Source organism: Cyrtonyx montezumae, unplaced genomic scaffold, assembly GCF_038088225.1.
Source record: "Cyrtonyx montezumae isolate F1298 unplaced genomic scaffold, pur_monq_1.0 scaffold_3, whole genome shotgun sequence".
In the NCBI taxonomy this organism is placed as follows: Eukaryota; Metazoa; Chordata; class Aves; order Galliformes; family Odontophoridae; genus Cyrtonyx; species Cyrtonyx montezumae.
The window spans coordinates 95698248-95722824 of NW_027072034.1; the positions used below are offsets into that span (position 1 = coordinate 95698248).

A 24577-nucleotide genomic window follows, 5' to 3' on the forward strand; every position below is an offset into this window, starting at 1 on the left:
TCAGTAGATGCCATTTTATACCACCTGGCCCCCAAATTTTGTTAGCAGTAAGACCTTTGCACTGCAGAGGAAACAGAGTCAAAAGAGTTTTTTCAGCACTCCAGAAGAAACTGGATTTAAATCTATTCTGCATCAGCAGAATGGATATTCATCTTTCGATACCAATTAAAATGTACAGATTGCCTACCTGGAGTGTAACCCCAGGGTTCATAGTATGATGGAAATACACCCAAGTGACAACCTCTAACAAATTCTTCATAGTCCAAGGGCAGCAATGGGCTTGTCGAAGAAAGAAACTCTGGGTGTACGATCACCTGGATATTCAAAAGTTACATTAGAAGTGAAAGAAAACCATCATCAATGTATTGTAATTATTAGTAAGTTTCAGCAACTTTTTCTCTCTGGTCTTCTGAGCACTTGGACAATACCTCCCTTGTTCATTCTGTTTTCTATTCCCACACTAAAATGCACTATCTTGTAACCTGCCTGTGTGCAGTCTTGTCCTGGAAATAATACTGATAATGAGCACTATTCTCTGAACAGGGCTTTGGCTTTATACGTCCTGCTCAAGAAGGACTGTGCACATTGTTGAGTATGCCAAGGGTTGTAACATTTTGCAGTACTGAATTGGTTCTCTTGGTCTGTCATACCATGATATAGAGTACTGGAATGTTTTGTTTGCAGGAGACCTCATAAGAATACAGCACTCCTGAGCATCCAACTGAAAAATAGGAATGCTTACAGTCCTCAGATTATACCTGAAACCAGACATATTGTAATGCGAACATCACAATTATGGACTTGTGCTAAATAATCTTGCTGAAAGACTAAGCTTATCAGCTTAGGTTATTATCCATCTTCCAGGATCCAAGCTGATCTGTTTGCATGACTTTGCTGGGTTTGGGGTCACTGCTCCATATTCCACTGTCAAGCAGAGAAGCACCTCGTCTAGCTTGCTCAATCATCACTGGGAGAAAGGGATTTGACCTCCTCTGGGCCTTTATTAATTGCATTTATACTCTGATCATTATTTCATGCCAGGGATAGGCCTTTATCTTTTCTTAATAAAATAGACATGTTACTGACTTGAGTAAATTAACACATGAATGTATTCAAACAGTAAATGGGTTGTAAACTGACTATGCAAGCTTATTTCATCCCCACTGAATCAAGAAAGACTTTTCATTGGCACCACTGTAGCTTTTTCATATTCTGTGTCTTGGGCATGTAATACAAGTCTCAAGATGACTTTCCCTTTCAAGTTGACAGCATTTTTATCCATTACATTCAGTTCACTAAGTGTTAAGCCTGTTCATATAGTAGGTAATTTTCCTGTTGTAATGCCAGTTTTGTACAACCTATCCAGTCAAGTATGTTGAAAAGCAGGAGGTGTCTACAGTGTTATATGCAATTTACTTTCTGACTACTTCAGTTAGTTGGTATTATGTTCCCAGAACTCACTGGATACACAGTTAGTATATAATAGACATACATTAAGCCAGGAAGAAGTACACTAGGATGCTAAAGAAAAAGGTTTTTCAGTTATCCTCATGGATTTAAAAGCCTAAATACTGAGAACAAGTGAGAAGTCATTGTCAGAGATACTATGGATATGACTACCAAGAGAATGCTTGGAAGAGGAAGCAAATGCAATGTCAACTTCTACTCTGAATTGATAGACTAAGAAATAGTCATAGCTAACAGAGAAAATTCAATAGACTTACAGATAATAAAAAAACCTGAAAGTGAAAGCTGGTAATTTCTGTGATCTAGCAAGATCTAGAAGCACAGGAAGGGATTTATGTACATAAGCTTAGCTTCAACAGTTGATTTTAATGCAAGCAAAAGCACAGGAAATATTTCTGCTCAGGATTAGAGTTCTGGTTAGCTTTTATTGATCAAATATTGAGTGTCAGGGTGCTGTTCTCAGTGCAGGAATCAATACTCCTAGAGTGTCTGTGCTGAAAATTTAGATCTCCAATTCTGAGATAATGAATCTATTTCAGAATTTCATATTCAGGGGCAAATGACTTATGGCACTTTTTAGATGCCAGTAGTAGATTTAGTGGTTCCTCGCTCCAAAGTGGATGTGGCAATGGAAGCAGTCAAATGCTGAGTATTAGATTTCTAATTTGAAATTTATTTTATTACAATGAAACTGAGGCTATCTGTGAAGTAAGCAGGTGTTATTCCTAGAAAGGGAGCAAGAGGAAGGAAATACTCCAGAAGTATATTATTGCCTGTCTATCAAGAATGTGACTGTGCTTTCTATACTAATGACCTGGATTCAGACTCTTTAATTCCATATTATATCTAAAATGAAAAAAAAAAAGCAAAAAAAAAACAACAGAAGGCACCTTTACTCTATCCGTTCGGTTATTGAAAAGGCCAATACGTCGGATGGTATTGAGTATTGGATCATTGCCATCATCAATCATGTTGTGGGTGGTCACTGGAGGCAGACAGTGTCGCTTTAAAGAGAAAAGACAATCCCTGAGCCAGGCAAAGCTACCAAAAAAGTGTCCCACTACCATTTTCTGAGATTAGTGGAAATCAGTGGAAGATTTTGCTGCTGATGTGGATCAGTTTTTACCCTTCCCTTTGAAGATATGAAAGGAAATTTACAATCACATAACATTGTTTTCTATAGAGATCGGGTCACAAATGAGACCATAAAAGCTGTTACAGGTTAGTTTAGCTCAAAAGAAAAGTATCTGTTGTCTCTTCTTAAGGCATTCAATTTACATATTTAATTAAAATTGAATAATCTAAGCTTCAGAAACAATGTAAAGACTTTGAACTTCATGCAGAAGAAAATGACTGAATGATGAATGACAGCATTGGGTGTCCTGCATGTCACTGAGGGAAGATCTGTGGATTCACCAAAATAATTATTTTGCATCAGACTCTCCTCAAAAACAATCACAGGTAATCTTTAAATGTTACTAGTGAGAAGTACATTTGTTAAAAACCTTTTTCTCAAAGCATGCGTATGTCATAGACACAATCGCACACAGCTGTGCCTAACATATACAATAAATATTCACATAAGCCTAATAGGCTTTCTGACCTGAGTGGAAAAGATGGCTCTTTTCATAATGGTTATGTCATCCCGGTCAAGAATCTTGTTCAAGTCTGGAATTTCTCCTCTGCAGAGGCAACACAGAGCCTAGTTTACCAAATGATTTATTATCAGTCTTTCTGAGAACTAGAATTATGAACTTACATTAAAGATGCTAAGTAAACAAACAAATAAATAAATAAACAAGGTCTGATCTGAAGTCTGCTGATGTCAACCTGAATCTTTCCTTAGTTTTCCTGGCCTTTCTACACTCCCTGCACTTCATTCTCCCATAAACTTGCTATCCTTCCAATTAGTTTACAAAAAACTCCCAAGGTTTTTTGTTTTTTTTTTCTTCTGTTTTTCAATCACATTTTGATGGTGACTAAACCTCAGCATTACTTAAAGACATCCCCCATGTCTCTTAAGATCCTTTACAATGTGCAATGTTAGTACATTTAATTTTTTCATCTGTGATTTGCCTATCATACAAGTATCCCATATAAAGCACAGCGGGTCCGATATCCTTTTCCTGTATTCGTTCTGTAGGTCCCAATATTTCTTAGACAAAGAGTAGAAGCACAAAACCACCACGGGTAAGACAGCTGAATATGTGACTCTGCAAGACAGGATGAAGTAACCTATGTACTCACTTTAGTAAGGCATTGTAGAGTTTCTTTCCAAACTTTTCTTTCACAGATTGTGCTGTGTCCCTAGAAAAACAAATACATTTATGTATAAACACAAAAAATCCTTTTCAAAGACATAACAAAGGATATTCCTGCTGTTGTAAATTATACTGTGCTTTTACTGTTGGAATCAAGAAACAGACAGAAGTCTAATTCTCAAAGGTCATTTGCCCAGACAGCAGCTGCAACAATTCATTTCAGTGCCACAGAGAAATCTGATCTATGCCCAATTATGGGTGAACTGCTAAAGCCAGAAACAGAACTCACAAGTGATTACTTCCAATACTTTGATCAGTAGGGCACACTTTCAGCTATGGAAAAGAAGACATTTATGCAACTCTTAAGTAGAAAACTAAAATAGACATTGAAGACTCCGAGGTTAAGATTTGGAAGTTTCTAATAAGACCCAGATGTTTTCAATTTAACATGACCTTATGAGTGATACAAGAGGTAAATAAATAGTGATTTTAAAGCAAGCTTCTTCCTTCCATTTCAGCTGTTACTTCACTTACAGATTTTTGAAAATAAATGTTAGACTAACAAGTAGTTCAGCATAAATTATTTTTGAAATTAAACATCTTTCTTGAAAGCCAAGCTCATGTTTTAAGCTGATAATAAAACCTGTGCCAGAAGTGTTATATTTTTGTTGAGAAAGAACTCCAGTAAACAACAATTCTTGCCAAAGAGCCATATTACCTTGTTCCTAGAAAAAAGAGCTTGGAAGTACAGCTGAAAGTGGTGTTCTCAAACCAGCAAATACACTCTCAGTCTCACTAAAATGCCCACGTTCATGGGACTCTTCCTGGTTTTCTGATTTCTAAGAATTAGACTTTGGGAGGACAAAATTTGTTCAGTGAAATCCTAAACTTTACCAAGCTGAAAATCCACATACTTATTTTTAGCTGCTCCCTCTCAACTCACGTTGGTACAATAGTGGATGAGTTAATTCTCAATATGCTGTGAAGCAGCTAAATGTTAAAACAAATTGATCCAAATACCAGCAAGCTATCCCACTCACAGCTATGTCTTATTGACTCACACCTTGAACAATCTCCAAAACTTAACCAAGATAGGATAGGGTGCTGTTTCATAAGCACAAGAAAGAAGGGTTTTTATACTCCATATCAGCCATCATCTGTTTCTTGATAACTGACAACCTTGTCCTGTATTTAACTTCGGTGTCATCCTTAAAATCAATTATTGTTATTATTTAATACTGATATCAGGTGGTTTTTTTGTTTGTTTGTTTTTGTTTGTTTGTTTGTTTGTTTTTCCCAGCAGCTTCACATGATGATTATGGCACAGTTATATTTAAGAACACAAAGGGAAGAACATATGGAAACAACATTTTTTGCACAATTTCACATCTTTAGCTTTACCTTTACTGTTACCATCATGCCGGTATTACTGAGTACCAGAGAAACAGCCATGTAGTAGAGATACAACAGGGAAAAATCGTTGCATATTTCATTTCATTTAAACTTTCCTAATACATTTATTTAATATGTACCTGTTGTATTACATTCAAACACTATGTTCTGTAAATTAAAAATACAACAGAGGCAAAAATGGCTTGCTGAAAGCATGGCTGTTTCTTACTGTACTCACATTACTTTCTTGCAGTTGATGTAGAGCCAGTATCTTTCCCTGTGATAGCAACAACACACTGCCCATTTAATTCACTTCAGGCTTCAGCAGAATTTCTCCTTGGATGGCCAGATCCTGCATACAGTTTTTCAGTAAAAACTCTGACTATATCACAGCACTTTAGCCATCTATGGTTAAAGGTATTTGTGTAGATCCTCCCCACATCCACAATAGATGACAGCCAATTTCAAAGGATGGTTTTGCTCACTCACTTTACACTCCTCCTGAGGTGGTAGAGGATGAACCATCACTCTCTACTGCCAGTGAAGGCAGCTCAGAGCCACTGCTTTTAGAAAACCACATCTGAACAACCAGTTGCAAAATCTTTCTTTGTGGCATTCATTTTCAGAGTGGTAAAACAGCTTCTGTAAATCCCCAAAATCACTGTTAGATGATTTCAGAGATAATTAGGGATTTGATTTAGTAGTTCAGTGGGTAGGGATGGTGATAGGAGGATGGTTGGACTAGATGATCTTGTAGTCCTTTCCAACCTAATGAACCTATGAACCTATCATCAAGAAAGCAAATAGATTTCTCATATCTGACTTCTTTTTCAAGTATATTAAGAGCTAGATAATTTTAATGACCCTTAAACTATTTCTGTTGCTACTCCTGTGCAGTTTTGTTATCCTTCAATCAAAGATTTCAGCTTGTCTACTGATACCCAGATATTCACCCACAGATTATCTGCTGGAGGCAGTTAAGAAGATAATTTTAAAAAATAATTGTATCCATCTCTTAAACAGTACCTTTATCTGCAGATCTCTGAGTCATTTCTATTTCTATAATTTTATAAATAAAGAATTGGCATCTGATATAGGTTGAACACAGTGAGACACAGGCATAAAGGCAGAAGCTAGGTCTTGTGGTGTTAGTTCTTTATCTTAAAGATCAGCTTCCTTACTTCTGCAGCAGAAGTATTTAACTGCTCCAGTCACCTGACAGGTGTGCATTGTCATTTCCATGATTAGATAACTAATCTGTATATATGCTGAGTGAAATAACATTTTTCACTTTTTCTTCAAAAAAATTAATCCTTCATTTTCTTGATTTTCTTTTAATAATTCAGTTCTACGATGTGTTTCATTCTGAAAGTATCTGACATCATGTTAAAGGGAGCTGAGGTTCAAATTGATGGTTGAATTTTGCCCTTACTTTGTTTTTTTTGTCTGGAAAGTTGTAAAATAAATTTAAAAAACTTGATAAACTGAAAAGGACTGTGACAAGAAGAAAAAACATTATTCTTCATCAGAAACAACCACATATCTCCTTAATTAAAACCCTGAGTGAGAATGGCAATTACCAGAGCTGCTTCCGGACTGCTTGTCCTTTCAGGGTTTCCACATTGAAATTGTTTGTCTTTGCTGGCATAATGAAGAACACAACGACTGTAACATCATTCTTATGTACCTGCATGGGCATAAAATGGAGAGAAAAAGAAAATCTCACCACAGGGTAAGGGTATCAAAGCCCACATAAACACTACAAAATAGTCACAGCAAAACCCAGCAGACTTTGGTCATACAGGAAGGCTCTGATCTTACTCCTCTTCCTTTAGCTGTCAAGGTTTTGTCAAGTCTGGAATATAACTAAGAATAGATACAGATAAACAGATATCAATTGCTCAATTCCAGTTTGGTCAATATGGATCTTCCATACACCAAGCAGAACTGTGTTCTGCAGCAAGGCGAATATTCTAAAGGAGGTATTATCAGCAACCACTCTCTACCTGAAACCCTGACACAGAACCTGCCAGACATACAAAAATTGCAAGTAACCTCTTGCTCATCTCTCACATTTAATTACTCCTAAGGTAAAAACCACAGGATGTAAATTCTGACCCTTTGGTTATAGAAGGTTTCACTTGCTGGCTTCTCCTGTGCACAAATAAGTTTCAGAGAATCAAGTTCCTGAGAGACTCCTCATCTGGAGTGGAATGAGATTGTACACTTATCAGCAACTTTTTAAAGGAAAGCTCAGAGTAAACTGTTCTCAGCCCTGTAAAAATTAAATTATTTTGAATTGCTACCACTCTATAAAAATTAAACATAGTGTAAACTATAAACTTAGCATAAACATAGTGTGCCTTCTGTCAGATGGAGGTACAAAAAAAGGGTAGTGTAAAATAATAGGATTCACTATGATTTTAAGATTCTTCCCTTTCTTCGGGGCAGATCGAAAGTATATATGTTATATTAGTGTGTATTAATAAACTGTCATGACATACATAGTTTGAAGATCAAAGTATCAGTCAGGTTTTTATCTAGGGAAGAAAAAGGATTTTATATACAATGAATCAATTCCATCAAATGCTGAGCTTTTCTGAGGTTCTGGTACACTACTAAAGCCTAGCTCAATTTGCACCATCATTTTCAGGTTCACAAGTAGCATGAGTATCCTGCTGATCCCAGCCAAATCCTCTTCCGAAGTAATTACAGACTAAGTGTTCTTTGAATAGATAGTTTTATATATAAATATATATATATTTATGTAATTATTTTTATCTGCTTTTTGAAAGGTGCACTTTCAAAGTAAATTCTTGAATCATATTTTTAGTGTTTTTCTTTAAAAACAAGAGCGGTACCCACAAAATAACTTCTTGAGCTATGTAATTAATCATTTTTAAGCAATCTGATATTGTTGTATGTTTTGTTGATTCAGGGAAAGAGCTTTATGAAAAACCTGAATAGCCCATAACTATTTTCCTGTAAACCAGAGTGTGACATAGAAATTATCACATGACTTGTATAATAAGTAAGTTTGAGCATAAGATCTACATTTTCTACATTTCCAGAAGCTTCCTTACCCTCAGCAAAAAGTTTAATCTTGATAAGGCTTCTAGAAACATATCAGCTCCTTTGTTGGAAAACTCGTATCTCCCAGCAATGAAGAAAAATAAAGTATTTTCAAGACTGAAGTCAAGGTGGCTGAAACCAAGCAAACAAATAGAAAAGTGCAAAGTATTTTTCAAGATGTAATCATACAAAATACACATTTTTCTATTCTGGAGGAATTGAGTATCCCGAGGAAATAATGTAAGAGGCTATTCTTTACATTAAGATGACTACCAATCTGATAAAGTCAGTCTTGGGTAAATAATGAAAAAAAAGATCTGCCCGGTCCCACAAGTTGTTATGCAGAATTAGAGCTGCTATCTGAAATTCCTTTAGTTTCTGTCTGAGAAATACCAGAAAGATATTTGACTAAGTTGGTATCAATTCACCTCCTTTATGAAGTATTTGTTAGTCTTCCTGGTTTGTTTTTTGTTTCAGATAGTGGTTGGGCGATCATTGCTAAATTTTGAAAAGTAAAAGCATACCCATAGAAATGACCTCGAATGAACTCTTGGATCCTAGCCTTGTACATGGAATGTAAATTCTGAAATTCATGCATTGCTGAAAACTTCTTAATGTTCAAGCCATTTGGAGTGACAACATCTGGAAAAGCAGATAAAAGGCAGCAGTAGACATCTTCAGAGTCAGAGAAATTGTTATGGAAAGAGCAAGTGTGCCTTTCAACATCAGCATGTGAACAGTTAATGTATTCTCTTATCATTCATGGCTAGAGAACAGTACTTCCTAATACAATGGTTTTCATTTGTTTCCTCCACAAAGCTATTACATGCTATATTCCACTGTCCAGCACTGAAGTGTCTTTGTATCATTTTGACCTGTACTCAACATTAACAGAGAACTTCTGGATAGAAAGGTCCTTGAAAAGTGAATTTATGCCTCCCATAGCTGTTTTTTGTGTACTATGCACTTTACCTCTTTAATCCTGATATAACTGTTGCCTGCTTTATTACCAAAGATTGCAAGCTCTTGAAAGCAGAAATTGTATTGTACTACACAATTATTCACTGCACAGCATAACAGAGGTCTGTTCTATCCACACTTCTGAAAATTTGCCAGAAAAGAGAAAGTATAAGAAACCTTTTTGAAGGGACCACCTTCAATAAGATATTGGATTTCACCTGCATGTAGCTACAGAATATTTCTCAAAGATTCCAAAACATCTAAGACTAAAAAAATTGCTCATTTCCAGTACCATTTAAGGTAGAATAGATGCAGCTTGTTCCAACAAACACTGAAATTCAGCCACCCTTCACTCTTTAGGCAGAGCACAGCCACCATTTAAAAGCTTGTCCTAAATCTAGTTAAAGGAAATCTAAAGACTGCCATTTTCTTTCCTTTGAGTTGATTAATGAAAGCCAAAAAGATATTTTTTCTGCAAATGCCACAGCCATTTTTAATGATTTCCTTAAAACTTACTGACTACTTTAGCAGTATAGTTATTTCCCAGCCAGACAAGTCATCACTGATAACTCTTTAGTGTATGAATTGTTTTAGGACTACTTAGGTCAAAAAGTAGTAGATAAAAACACAGCCTTTTTTAGTAACCATGAAAAATCAGTAGTTTCTATGGCTTCTTTTGAAATAGAACATTTCACATTGAAGAACAGCATTTCTCAAAAGCATTTGCTTCTTAAGCTCCTGAGATTTGATTCCCAGTGACAAAAAAGAAGTTTTGGTGGGCCTAGCAGGGAATCTTAAGCCTTTCTTGTCTTCTGCTACACATAACACTACTCTGAACAAAATTTTATATGTATGTGGGGGTCAACAGAGCAAAAACTTTTATCTTTATCAGAAAGAAATCTCCTTCTCTGACCTCCTTGTTCACCATGAGAGGATTGGTTCATATAGGAATTAGCTTTAATACTGCAACCAGTTTGAAACTATTCCCAATAACATAAAAATCTTTGACTGTTATGTTTTGGACAGTTTCTATCCATTTTCTGATATTAATGAGGGAGTTTTGGACATTTTCACCCATCCACAGCAGCCTGTATATTGCCCAGTCCCATATTCTTTGATTCAAATGCAGCTCCATTTAACCTTTCATCAGGAACAGTGTTCAATCTGTCTTTTGCATAAGTCTTTGAGATACAAAACAAACATCATTTCCCAAACTGTCCAGTTTGCCATTTCTGCTCAACAAACAGTATTTTGAATCTGTGCCCTACTGAAAATGTGATGAAAGAGGGCACTGCTTCCATTTTGAGCACGGGGTCATTTGTTTTGTTTAACGAATTAATGAAAATTTTGTTTTAAAATCACCCCAACTGGGTCAATTCAGCATAATTTGATTTTTCTGTATTCACAGGAAAGAAACTGTAATGGACTTGGGTAATAATAGCACAGGATGATACTTTCCATTGACAAATTACAAAGATTCAGGGCTGACATACTTTTTCAGAGTTTTCTCTTATGATTTTGATCAAATATATACAGCTACAAAATCCAGATCTAGCTATTAAGTAAGTCTCCTGGAATTTTGATTCAAAGTCTTCTCTACTAATAAAAAATGTTTCATAACTGAATGAAAATATCAGAAATCTCACAATATCATTTTTCAAATTATGACAATAGAACTTATGATCCCTGACATAATCTGTCATGATTCATCACAGAGCAGGTTTAACATTAGACACTCAAGCTGTTGACAAATAATCAGCTAAATTACTGATCAAATGTAGTACCCCTAAAAATAAAGCACAATAGCAGCATTTGAAATCAGCAAGATGTAAGCAGTCATTCTGCCAAATTTAGTCCGTACTCTTTATCTATTGAGATGGCAGACAGCCCTTTGCCCTGATGCAAAAGCTCTCTATGCAGTCACACATACTGAATTTTAGAGGGGCTTTTCTAAGTGATGACATTTTTAATTTTAAATGATAATCCAACTTTAATGTTAATGAGAAGAAGAGACTGCTGTACTTAGCACATTCCATTTGTTTTAGTTTACAATTTTGTAACGAAGTTAACCTCTCAATAAATTCAAACACAAATAAAAGTTAACAATATTTTGTACCACGATAGCACTCCCTCTTTAAAAGTTTGTTTTTTAAAGTGATCACGGATTTATCTTTAAAAATACACTCTTTACATTCCTTTGCAGAGCTCAAGCCTAACAATCTGACGAATAGCAGACTGACCGGCGCAGATCTATGCTGATTTCACAATTTCAGAGAGAACAAGTAGTATGAGAATGGACTCCTACACAGTTTATTCATGGTCTAAGATTAAAAGTAGCTATGAAGTAATTATTCCCATAAGAACATATTTTCCACTTATAATTGTCCTCTAGGATTTGTGATACCAATTCCTATGGAATTCCTTTCTAGCTCTGTCAAAATGAAGTATGATATTTGTAAACAATTTTTAACATGAACATTAAATATATCTACTTGGTTTCTTCAACATTTCAAGAATAAATGGAAAAAACTCAGGCCTCTAAATGTCTGTGCATGGAATTCCCTTCATCTTCACCTGAAGTTCTATCTGCGAGCAGTCTGCAGATTGCCTTTCCCATATTAAACTGGATTAAAAGTCATTTCAATCTCCTAAAATCCCCCAAAATAAACTACGATTTATTTTATAAATTTTTATTTTATAAGAGAAGCTGCTAATCAGAGAAGCCTCATTCCAATAAAAAACAATTTCAGAAGTTTAATTTAAAAAAGTCTAATTCTTTTCCCTTGGCAAAAAATTAAGACCTTTCAGAGAATTGCACTTTAAGGACGCTGATGTCACGTTTCATATAAAAAGTTTTTTAATTTCATTGCACTCTTCTAGTCAGTCAACAATGAAGCTAAGGATCCAATGGATAACTTTCAGCTGATCCTATTGCAGAAATTGTCATGTGGCTTGTGACATTGAAGCTAACAGGGGTAGCAGTCTGAGACCCATAATTAGCACTGCAGTTCACCTAAAATAAACCTATAAAGAATAAATAAACCAAATTCAAAACAAAACCAAACCACAAAAATTCAGAATTCTCTGAGAACTGCTGTACTTGAAAGAACCAAGATGTGAGCATATTTGCCAAACAGTCTCAAAATTATGCATACCTGTGGATGGAATACTATGGTTGATTTAAAAATCTAAAGCACTGTGCTGATTTAAAAAGGGTTTAATGATGAATCTAACTGGGTTCATTACCTTACTACATGCATGGAATATGACAAGGTTTCTGATAAATTCCATATTTTATGAGACTGATGCATAGGGCTCAACAAACTTTTGGGCACACATATTAACTATGTTTTTAAACTGTTCTGACTAGTCTAGCTAAAAATACTATATTCATCATTGGTACTTATGGTTAAGTCCCTAAGGTGGTGATGACCACATCCACTCTGCTGCTCCTAGTGGTGAGATATGCCCTCCAATTAGATGTACTGATTAATGATTTGTTTCAGCCTTCTCATCTCTTTCAGTATTAAGAGGAACAGCATAATCACTGGAAAATATAATACATCTAACATCATTTCATATATGAAACCTTTTGCCACATTTCTACAAGAGTGTATCACTCTCTACTAGCAAAGCAACATCAAGTGTGCCTTGCTTTTATGTTTTTATGCCTATTATTTTCATTCATCTGAGAAAATGTAGGCATTGTGAGGAAATAAAAGAAGGAAAAAAAATCAAGTCTTACCAGGATTTCTTTTAAGCATGTGCTCTGCTTCAATTGCTGTTATCTGTGAGACTGTGGTGAAAACATGGGCACAATGTACAGATGCCCGTTCCATACAATATCGATGGTAAATCTGTCTCTCTCCAGCTTCCTTGTCAATGTCAAACTGTTAAATAACAAATAAACAAACAACAAAAAATATATATACGATGTGCCCACCATATTTATTACCATAAAATTTATTACCATAAAAAAGTCTCTTAAGTTAAGCTTTATTTCTCAAAGGAATCATTTGGAATCATGGTCTCTGACTGTTTATCAAACCATTCTGTGGAGGATCAAAGACTGATGGAGAAAGTCAAGTCTCAGTTCCTGCATATTTGGGAAAAAGATGACAGCCAAACAATGGGAAGGAGACCCAGATTAATGATTCCTAGATAGGTAAGGATCTGTGATGTTTGGCCTGCAGACTGGCCACATTTCATGCAGCCTCTTGACTGCATGTCAGAAAACTTGAAAGAGCAGGGAAGTTGCTGATAACTGATGATGTAGAGGAAGAGAAGAAAGATGTAGTGAAGATCAGAAGAGATGTGGGGGCTGGGTAGAATAGTGAGACTCATGGCTTAGTTAGAGAAACGGAGTTATTGTTGTAGAAGAGTGGGATGTAAACATCCAGTCACAAAGCATGAAGGAACAAAGAAAACGGAAACTGAGGTATTTTCTGATACATGGAGATGTTCTTCATTCAAGTTCACCACCACTATTTTCTGCTTCTTTTAGTTCAGTTTAAATGCCATTTATTTCCAAAGGCAGATAAGTTAAATCCAGAAAAAAAACAGCTTGAATTATTTCTGAGTCGCCCTTAAATCTTGCAGGTGTCTTTTTGCTGATTTAAGTTAAAACAAAACAACACACAAAAAAACCCAAAGAAAAGTCAGGTCTTGATCACTCTAAGTTTCAACATGAAAAGAATTAATCTTCTCCTTCTATCTATTAATTTCAGCTCCATACTTGAACTCTCTGCTATGGTTCTGGAGGAGATTCCTTTCAATATGTCCCAATTAGTGTCATAATGTTCCTGTGCACTGATAAGTATCTAGTGGTTTCCTAGGTAGAGATGACTGCATTTCACATATGCACATGAATAACTGCATGTTAGACTTTTGGATTTGCAAAAGTTTTCCAGAACCAAGAGTACATTTAAAAGGAATATTTCCTGTCCCTTTTATATGAATTTGCTAGTTACAAAGAGGTTTGTGAAACAAAAACTGATAAAATCTGTACAGTGGAAATATAATCACAAAGTGATTCATGAAGTGTGAAGAAAATCTAAAATACCAATTGAGCCCATGCTTAAAGTTTCAGAGTCCAATCTTCGTTACTGATGACTACTGCAATGTTACTACAATGTAGTCTAGAAAATAATAATGTTAATAAGGTGTCAATAGTAACAATTAAACTTCAGTCCTCTTAGTCTTACATGATTGTCACTTTTGAGAACATCAAGGTTACTCTCCCAAGGTCAATAGCATGAGAACCAAACAGACTATGTGAATTACAAGGAGTGTGACGTTTCTCAATATGCTATGTCATTAATAGTACCTAATTTTAGACACACAGTCTGATTTGGATTGCATTTGACTCTGTAACTTCATTGACTGTAATGGATTTAACCATTATTTTAGGCTGAGCAGGTAGCACTATCTATAGTTACAGCTGTCTGATCTTTGTTGTGGCTAGTTGCTTTCAGTACTTCAGAACTTTGCCAGAAGTAAAGCCATTTAGAATGTGATTTTCCATACTGAGCACATGCTAACAGTTGGTACAGAACATAACTTGAGGGCAGAGAAGAGAAGAAAAAGTAATTAAACTCCTGAAAGTGATACAAGGCTCCAGCATGATGCTTGGCTTATCCTAACCCAAATCTTTTACAAGCAGTTCCCAAATGTGTTCCTACTTTTCTGGGAGACTGTCTTGATGGCTTTGAATCTGATCTATGGAAACACCTGAACATTCACATCTGTGTTGGAAAGTCATGGGATGTGTACTTTATGGTTAATAATTCTTGTTTTTAATTAAAAAAAAAAGTTTGTTTGCTTGCTTGTTTTTTAATGGATAGTGCAGCCCACATCTCCCTAAGAGTGTGATAAACTAATGAATGCTCAGTTCAGGAACATTCAGATGCCACTGATGACTGTCACAAAATGGATCTCATAAAATCTATGACTTGATCTGCAGAGCAGAAATGTTAGTTAAATGTACTAAATGAGGTAGCAGATGGCACACAAACAAAATAAATAAGAGAATAAATAAATAAGTAAATAAACAGTCAATAAGATCATTGTGATTGTTCAATCAGTGCATGTACCAAAAATGCAAAATGGAACAGTTCTGTAGCATGCTGTGCAAGGACAAAAATGGGATGAGGTACCACTGCGCACCCAAAGCTATGCAAAAGTTTACTTAAGAACATTTGACTTATTTTATTTTTTACTGCTAACAAAAAACATAGCTAGTCAAACTTTATAACATTTTTGCTCACCAATAATAGGTTCTTTAAAAAATGCAGCTAAAAACTACATTTGGGGCATGTTCACAAAGGGATTGTTACAAACACTATGGCTTACTTCTTTCTGGCTTTAGTTTCTTTGATTGCAACACATTTAAGACATCCACACAAGTATTCATTTCTACATCTTCTGAAAATGGGAAAGATTTTACTTTGCACATGCTTGCATGATTTTTGGAATGCTTTTTCAAAGGTATACAATTCAATTTGCAATGAATTGCTAGTAGATTGGCACATATAAACTGGGGTCACAGAGTTCTCACATTTTACCCATTGTTATTCTATAGCACTTTCCTCCACTGATTGATACAGCAAGATCCTGACCTTTAACTTCATTCATAGTGTCAAGTGAGAAATCTCATTGTGTACCTCTAAACAGGCTAGACAAATGACTTCAGAAAATAAGTCCTAGACAAGTTGAAGGACAGGTTGAATGCAACTTAGCTGATGAGACAGTGCACGAGACAAATTTAGTCCACTCAGTGGAGTACTGGGAAAAGACAGCTGAGCTTGCTGTGATAGTATTAGCTCCAGAACTACAGGTAATATGGGGCACGGCTCTGAACTGACCTAGTATGTCAAACTGAAACAGACTGTCAGCACAGTTCTTCAGCTTCAAACCAATGTTTCTACTCAGCAATTTGCTCTGTTGTCTGGATCCACTGCTTGTCAGACGCAACTCAAACATCTATGAACTATGTTCCAAAATATTCATGTTCAGTGAGTCCAAAACAAAATATCTGTGAAGTGAATCAAGCTTACATTTGTTTGTTTGCCATTATCAGTAAATTAGAGCACTGACAAAGATAAAAATCAAAGCTACAGCAAAAGGAAAACAGATCAAAACCAGATTCAGTTTCTTTCCTCAATGGCATTTAAGAACTAAGGTATTCACTGTAAATATTCTGTTTCACTCTGTAAGGATATACTCCGACTCTGATCTTTGGAAACCAAGCAGATTATTAGAATTTGCATGATGGAAAGGATTGGAGGGGAAAACTCTTCTCTTATAACGCCATTTATTTCAAAGCTAAACAGAAAGATACCCCACAGGTTTTTGATCGATATTTGCATTTCTTGTTATGCGCCTTTGGGGAAAAATTCCAACTCATTTTTGTCCATTTTATGGATTCATGTGATGAGGATAACATTTCACTCATGTCTTAAAGTGTTAGGGAGAGCAGTAGGTCATCACTGAAACACCAAGCATTACGTTGTGGTTCAGATGATCTCTGAAGGTAAAAGCAAGAGAATATAAAGTGGCTATAAGATACTGGCACTATGCTTCTACTGTAAAGAAGGAGAAATTACTGAAGTAATAAGTTCATTGTTCAAACTGAAAAAGACAATTTGTAAAGGATATAGAAATGTGCAAGAAGACCGTAGAAAAGGAGGAAATACTGCACTACCTATATTTATAGTTTTCAGACAGGTAAGTTATTTGTCACAATCTGCATACAATCCTCCTCATATTCTCGTATCAGGACTGGATAACATTTTGTAAGTAGTTTGTATCACAAACAAAAGGTATGATACACAGATTGGTAGTTGAGGACTTCAGGTAGAGGATAAAAAGATTTCTTCTGTGTTCTAAAACTTAGTGACACACTCAAGTTCACAAAGTGATTCTGTAGTGTAATTGGAGAGGAGATCTGGAGTTTAAATTCCTTATTTAATGACAGGAAGAACAGAGAGATCTTTAATTCTAACATCATCACATTGGCTGCCATTGTCTGAAGTGTATAAAAATTATCTTTTTTTAAAAGCCTCTTTACATCATATTTAACTCCCATGGGTTGTTATATTGTACAAAATGAACTTTAATTGTGGTATAGCCAAATAAGACAGAAATTTACACTTCCTGGCTTAAGTCAGATTTCTATTAGCTGCTCTACTACCAAAGCGGATCAGATTTGCTTAATAGCAAGTTCAGCGACAGGTATGACAATACTTTACTAAGAGGAACATAAGCTTGTGCTCTTCTATTGTCAGCATAAAAGCTCTCAAAGATTCATTTCCATTGGGATTTTCAATACTTTTCCTTCTAGACCTGATGTGACAGAATTCTCCACTCCTTTCTGAACTATTTTCAATCACACTTGAATGAACCGAATGCAAAATTTTCTAGGTCTGAATGAAAGTGCTACTCAGGCAGGATACCCTTTTATAAAGAAGAGGACTAGTCTTTTATTTTTCCTTTTCTTAGAGAATCCTATCACAGAATCATAGATTCATAGAAAGACAGGTTAGAAGGGACCTTTAAGTTCATTTAATTCCAACTCCCATACTGCAAATGGAGTTGCCACCCATCAGATTAGGCTGCCTTGGGCCCCTTTCAACTTGGCCTTGAACATCTCCCAGCAATAGGGCATCCAAAACTTCCCTCAGGGTCATGTGCCAGTGCCTCATCATCCTCTTAGTAAAGAGTTTCTTCCTAACACCTGACCTAAATTTCCCATCTTCAAGTTTAAAGCCATTCACTCTTGTTCTATCACTATCAGACTGTGTAAAAAGTTGGTCCCCCTCCTGCTTATAAGCTCCCTTTAAGTACAGGAAGCCCACAGTGAGGTCTCATTGGAGCCTTTCCTTCTCCAAGCTAAACAATCCCAGCTCCCTCAACTTTCCTTCATAGAAGAGGTGCTCCAGTCCTTTGGTTGTGACTGTAGCCTGAGAGCTTTTTCTATTATAATGCAAAGATGTTTTTTTTTTTTTCAGTAAGAATTATCAGAGGTCAAAACCCACAGATTTCTTGCCTATGTCAGCCAGTGGTCCAAAAGACCATTTGGCCACCTCCCAGGTGGAATTCCAGGTTAGACCATTTGCCCAAAAAATGGTTCCTAATTCACCTAGGAACTAGCTTGGACCATCGGTGTCTCTCAGTCAATTTATGAAAGTTATTGGTCTATTTAAAACCCAAGAGGGGGAAAGGAGAAAATAGAAGAGAAAAGAAAAGCAGATCCCTTATTGTGGAGAGAAAAGATAAAAATTACTGATCTTCAGCCAATAAGCCAGTTGCTCCCAAGGAGGAAAAAGGCTTCAAAGGCTCAGACCTTTTTCTGTGATCTTAGCAACATACAAAATCTTACTTGCACTAGTGTAAAAGTTACACTGGGCATGGGGACAAAGAGAAAAAAAAATGCATTGCTGGTTGGACTATTTAGATCTGGAAAACTTTTTAAGCATAGATAAACTTAGAATAATATATCTGTTGGGAATGAAGCTCATAACATACTCTGCTTGTTGTTGAAATTAGAAGGTGCTGACTTTGGAAGAGTTTAAGCCAGCAATCTGTAGGTAGGTATAGCAGTCCATGACCCCCATCTGTTTACCCAGGGTTCCTCAGATGCTTAAATATAAATATAAATATCAGATGCTACTAGCTACTGTGCAAGTCAGCTTCTATTTTGTTCTGCTTTCCCCCTCTTCTTCATTTCAGAATCAGAGTGATTTATATGTGAATCAAGGAACATAAACATACACTGTTGCCCCAGGGCTATTGCCTCAGGTGTCCTTAGCTCAGACTGTCTGTTGTTTGTTACATGCTGCAGAACACAACAATTTTATTTCTGGTATTCACTGTGCTCTTGTGCATGCTGTTAAAGATTTAATGCTCTACTTCTTACTGGAGCAGGATCAGCTGAATTTCTCCCAGTCCAGCTGAACTGAATTAGGTCTGTAAGAATTTAAGAACTGTACACTCTCATTCAGTGATGCTGTATTACAACCAGGATCCTGTCACTGACCGAGGTAAATAGCAGATGGCTTGGGGAGAGGTTGAACAGGTTTTCAGCTCCCCATTGGTTCCAGTTATTTTGGCTTGATACATGATGATCATGAGACTATAGTCTTCTCTCTCCTTACTTATAGTTTCCATTGCTTTCCTTAACAATCAATTCATAACACTGATGATACCAATATTCAAACAGATTTTTGAATTCTCTCATGTTCCCAAATCCAGCAAGTGGTTTGCTATAGCCCACAGACTGACAACATAGGAATACAGCCACAGAGTTTTGGTGACATATGGTTCAGGCATCTAAGTGACTTCAGGAGTCTTAAAGAACCATGTATCATAGCTTGGCAACTTTTCACTAATTGCTTTTTCCACCAAAAGAAAGTAAGTCTGAGGGCCAAGTCACAGATCCAGTGTTTCTGAGGACTATCAGAAGACTGCATGGAGCCTTCCCTTCTATTTTTTCATGTGGCAGAAGTTGGTGACTTCTATGAACTTTTGTTCATAGGAGTGCCAGATTAAAAATATCTGTCAGGCAACACTGAACATCTCTTTGCATGATCACTGGTACTCCAAACAGGCTGAAACTTGGGCCAAAATATTGTCTTATTTTAGGGAATACATTTCTACTTTCTATACTTGTGCCGATGGCACACATTGAGCTTCCTTAGAAAGGTAGATTAAAGTGGTATTTTTCACTGCAGACTCTGGAGAAAATCTCAGTAATTTTTTTTACATATTTACGAGAGATCTTTCAACTCAGCTTGTATCTTCAGGTACTGATCGTCTATAAGGGTGTAATAACACTGAAGTGAAAGAGTGCTGCGCTGAGTGCATATTTGCATGCATATGTGTGCATACGTATGTATGCAAAGAGAGAAGGGCTGATGGACAATGAAGGACAAACAGGGAGTGCATTGATGTTAGGGCTAATGGGAGATACTATGGTGAGAAAGAACACACCTAGGGCACTGTGGAAGTAGAAAGAGAGAAAAGACTTTGAAGATACTAGATAAGTATCTTTTGTCAAGCATCCAAGCATGTTCAATTTGTGCTGGTGGATCCCACAGTTAAGTTCCTCTTCAACACTGCAGAAAAGCACTCTGCTTCAGTGCCTAAAGTAGACTTTTCTCACATGCATTCAAATACAGCTTTACTTGGACTGTGTTGAGGACTAGAAAAGGAAACATGAAGTTCCTTTATATGTTTATGTCAGAAATCTCCAAGTACAACTAGGCCATACCTATTCCTTTGGTATTGCAACTGTTTTTCTGTTGCAACATAGTGCACCACAGTGGCTTCTTTCCCACCCATCTTGGCTGCTGTACTTAAAGCTGGTGGAAAATATATTCTAGCCATGAAAAGCTGATCAAAAGTAACTAAGTAAAGTTTATTGCTATTATGCTTTAAAGAAAATTATGCAGTGGCACTAACAGGAAAAACAACTATCATAATTGTGAGGGGGAGCTTACATGCACTAAAAATATGTTGTCTCATCCAAAGATTACAATCATATTACAGAGCCCTGGAGAATCTTCATCATTGCACATATCACTTGTTGGACCTTAATAGTTTACTACTGGTGGACAGCAACAATAGCCTCTGAAGACATGCTTATCTGTATCATTTAATTGCTGAACTCTAGATCAACCTCTTATGTTTCTCAACAAGCTTTTAGGCCCTGTTGACCTTTTTACAGCCAATGGAGTTCTCATTAAGATATTTGATCTCTCATTAAATGTTAACTTTATCAGGGAGAGCTTTAGTACCTTATAAGCAGCAGTGTAAGAATTTGGCATTATTTTCTGTATTAACACTGCATTTAAATGTCAATCTTTACAGAGAGCATAAAGGAGTATGGTATGGATATTCACAATTTTCTTCCTCAAAATATTTTCTATAGCAGTTCATAATATTTTAAATTGATACATATGTTTTATTCATTATATTTTTAGAACAAAATTGGTTGTATTCATATTTATCACATAGTTAATTGTTACAAACGTGGTTAGTGAAGATTGAGAGCAGAATGCACAGTTAATTAATCATTAAGTTGGCCATGTAATGCACGAACATTAAAAATAATATAAACACTGTGAGTAGTATAAAAATATACTAAACTTTTTACGCCGGCTTATATGCAAGCTCATTAAATAATTTTGAGTACAAAAATAAGAATGAGGCCCCCAAAGTCATCATTAAGAAAAAAAAGTTGCTTTTTCAGAAAAGTATTCTATTTCACAAGATTTGCTGTAGCTCATTAAATTAACCAGAATACACAATAGTTTTTATTTTTTTTTTAGAACTTTCTTTGTAAAAGGAAGGGTATTACATCTACAGTATTTTTAGAATCCATTTAAAAAACTATTAGCTCCCCCTACTTTTTTTTTTTAACTTCTATTTCTCATTTTAAATGCCTTTTCAGTTTTAAAACTGTATCTTCCTCACTAACAAATTATATCTAATAATAAAAGGGTGAACAAATGAAGTTTCTGGTGAAAAAACCCTGCTTTCTCAAGTGTTAAATCTGAAATGAGGTGGTCTTAGTTATTTCAATCTAGCTCTGTCCATAGAAAAATATGACAATGAAACTGAAATCTAAATTTTGCATATGTATGTATAAAGAGAATATAAAGGAGTAGGATTGGCTAAAGTTGGGTCTGACAGCATGGTGCCTTGTTAATGTCTGATCATATCTAAGATACAATGGTATTTAATTCAGGAGAGTAGTTCTCCTAGATGATAGAAGGAGACAGATCTTACAGACGATAATATGAGAATATCTGGCTTTCATTGACTGTTCTGTGCTTCTGAATAAGGATAATATCATACTGCTGTTTCTGGCTTGTCTTTGGGAGATGCTTAAGTTTGACACACATTGGAAGAAACATCAATTATGTTACAAACTGATTCATTTTATTCAGTGCTTTTAGTCAAGGAAATGCTTGGACAGCAAACATGGCAGATGTTTTAACCTTTTAATTATTACTGCCCTCAATACACACTAGAATAAAAAGAATCTTTTGTATTTGATTTATCTGTAAACATATCAGAAATTCCAAATCATGTAGTGTGAATCCACATAAGGCAGTACTAGAAATATCTGGGTCCTTGAGATGCTGGTTTATGTTATGCTTTGACTGAATAGAGAGCAATGAAAACCAAAACCACTAGACAGTTTACAAGAATTCCCAGAAGCAGATGAGGGTCTTTAAAACTCAGAAAATACTTCCTACCTTATCAGCTACAAACAAAGCCTAACCTAAAAAGCTTGAAAGCAGAAGGCCTTATGACTTGCAAGAATTATGTAGACTGGGGAAAGGAAACAAAAAAAAAAAAAGAGAAATAGAAATATTTAATGGCATTACAGGATATCTCCTGCAAGCAGAGAGCTACTAGCTATCTTTTTCTATAAATTTTCATTACAGAAATAGCATTGTGAGGCTGCACCTGGCTGCAGTTGTGCAAGTTTTACATTTACTAGTTACTCACTCTGCTAACTATCTTACAAAATGCAACATACATTATTTAAGTTAATCACTGCTCCTGAACAAGAAGGGGAAGATTTTCAAAGCCACTTGCAGTGACGTCTGGCCCTCTAACTGTCCCATGCTATTGAACATGTTTCAAATCATTGAAAATAATTGTGAAAAATCTCTGCTGGCAAACCTGTACAGCTGCAATATTATTCCATATAGTAGAGGATTGGATCAAGACAGTGACTTGACTAAAGGCTGAACAATTTTCAGTACTGTACAGTGAAAATCTGGTAACCTAAAGTTAACTGAAGAAAGTACAAATATTCTAGACTCTGCTGAGCTTTGGGACCTGAAGGATGGGATAGACACAAAAGTACTAGGCCCTAGACCCCTCAGGGTCTTACCATTTCTTGTGTGTAGGAACTGATGCAATACATAGTGTAACACAATAAACAGAAAAGAAACCAGGAGCTCATTGGGCAAATAAAAAAGGAAATAAAAAATCTGTCTCTTACCTGGTCAAGATTGTTGTAAAAGTCTATATTGGCTGCACAAAGGTATCTCCCAAGCAGAGTGGCATGAGTAGTAAAAATTGTGGCGACTGGAAGTTTCTGAGATCGAGACAGTATTAAACCTACTCCTGCCTGCCATTCATGGAAATGAGCAACGACATTGGGCTTGTCATCAAACTGACAGGAAAGCTGAAAATGATTAGAAAGAACATATATTAAACACATACCATCTTGCTCATCATCCCAGCATCAGAAACTTTCCTTCATACCTTCTTGTGTGTGTTCTTTCATATGACAAAATAGTATGGTGTTTTAAGTGGTCATATGTCTTGGTTCCTATCAGCCTTAATCCTTAGGTCACAAAGCACATGTCCTTCTCTTGTGCCTTGGAGCAGCATCCTTCCTAGAGTGCTGGGAAGCTCTGACAAGGACAGTCACTTTTCATTCTTTCAACTTGCTCATCTGCTGTTGAAACTCTAATTCGGATTTCAAAGTAATGAGCATCTCTAACAGGTGATTCTGTAGACTGATAAATTTTGTTTCTTTGGAGGGAGCTGTGGTAGAGTAATGGAAGCTATGGTGCTGTCATTTATACTGTCTAAAACATCTCTGCAAGGTAGAATCTAGCAGCTGAGAGATAACTTTCTTACTGGTTTCATGGCAGTTTGTGAGAGTGACAACTTGACTATGTTAGGAGAGGAAAAGTGAGTTGAAGATCTTATCTGTAAGAACACCCAGTGAAAAACAAAGGAGTGACAGTGAAGACACAGTGCATTTCACATAAAGCTTCCCATGGAAAAACATAATTAAAGTGTTAAGTTATAAATACAAATTTGATCTAGGTCAGGAACAACATCCCAAAGATTTTCTGCCCTGCTGACAAGGTTGAGGTTTTAAAAACTCCAGATTTTAAAAACCACACCTCTTTTAAAAACCAGGCTGTTAATGATCCAAAAATTACAGCATCATTGGCTTCTTGGTCATGAAAAGGGATTCCTATGTTGGTAGCATCCCAAAATTCGCCTTTCCATCTGTCCAGATTCCAGGCTGCTGATCCTATATCAAACAGTAAGACATATGGGCTGCCCTCTATCAGCCATCTTCCAAAATAGACCTACAGAAAACAGGCAAAGATATAGCATGAAAACAAAGTGAATGTAAAAACAAATTTCCGCAAGTATTTTCATCCATCAAATCTCACATATTTTACATAAGGAAACCTAAGTATCATAGTCCTACACACCCAGGATTTGTGGTTTTCTTTGCAAAATACATGGAGTAATACTTGATCAAAGGTTGGGGTAAGTGGAAATTACATGACATTTCTTCATTCTGCCCACACAGTGCATTTGGCACCCTTTGGCAGAAGGAAGGAACAATCAGAAAGTGTTATAGTATCTAAAAATAT

At 36.1% G+C, this 24577-nt stretch overlaps 1 protein-coding gene across 2 annotated transcripts in view; it reads right to left on the reverse strand.

Annotated features, from left to right (window-relative positions):
• GYS2 (glycogen synthase 2) overlaps positions 1 to 24577 on the reverse strand; it is an 88202-nt gene that overhangs the window by 51923 nt on the left and 11702 nt on the right. For both annotated transcript variants that reach the window (XM_065742470.1, XM_065742471.1), the window contains exons 3-12: positions 24092 to 24283; positions 23173 to 23358; positions 12898 to 13042; positions 8717 to 8834; positions 8204 to 8324; positions 6701 to 6807; positions 3715 to 3774; positions 3071 to 3149; positions 2358 to 2471; positions 188 to 314 (exon numbers count right to left, since the gene is read on the reverse strand). In XM_065742470.1, coding sequence (XP_065598542.1) covers positions 188 to 314; positions 2358 to 2471; positions 3071 to 3149; positions 3715 to 3774; positions 6701 to 6807; positions 8204 to 8324; positions 8717 to 8834; positions 12898 to 13042; positions 23173 to 23358; positions 24092 to 24283 — 1249 coding nt within the window. The remainder of the gene's footprint in view (positions 1 to 187; positions 315 to 2357; positions 2472 to 3070; positions 3150 to 3714; positions 3775 to 6700; positions 6808 to 8203; positions 8325 to 8716; positions 8835 to 12897; positions 13043 to 23172; positions 23359 to 24091; positions 24284 to 24577) is intronic.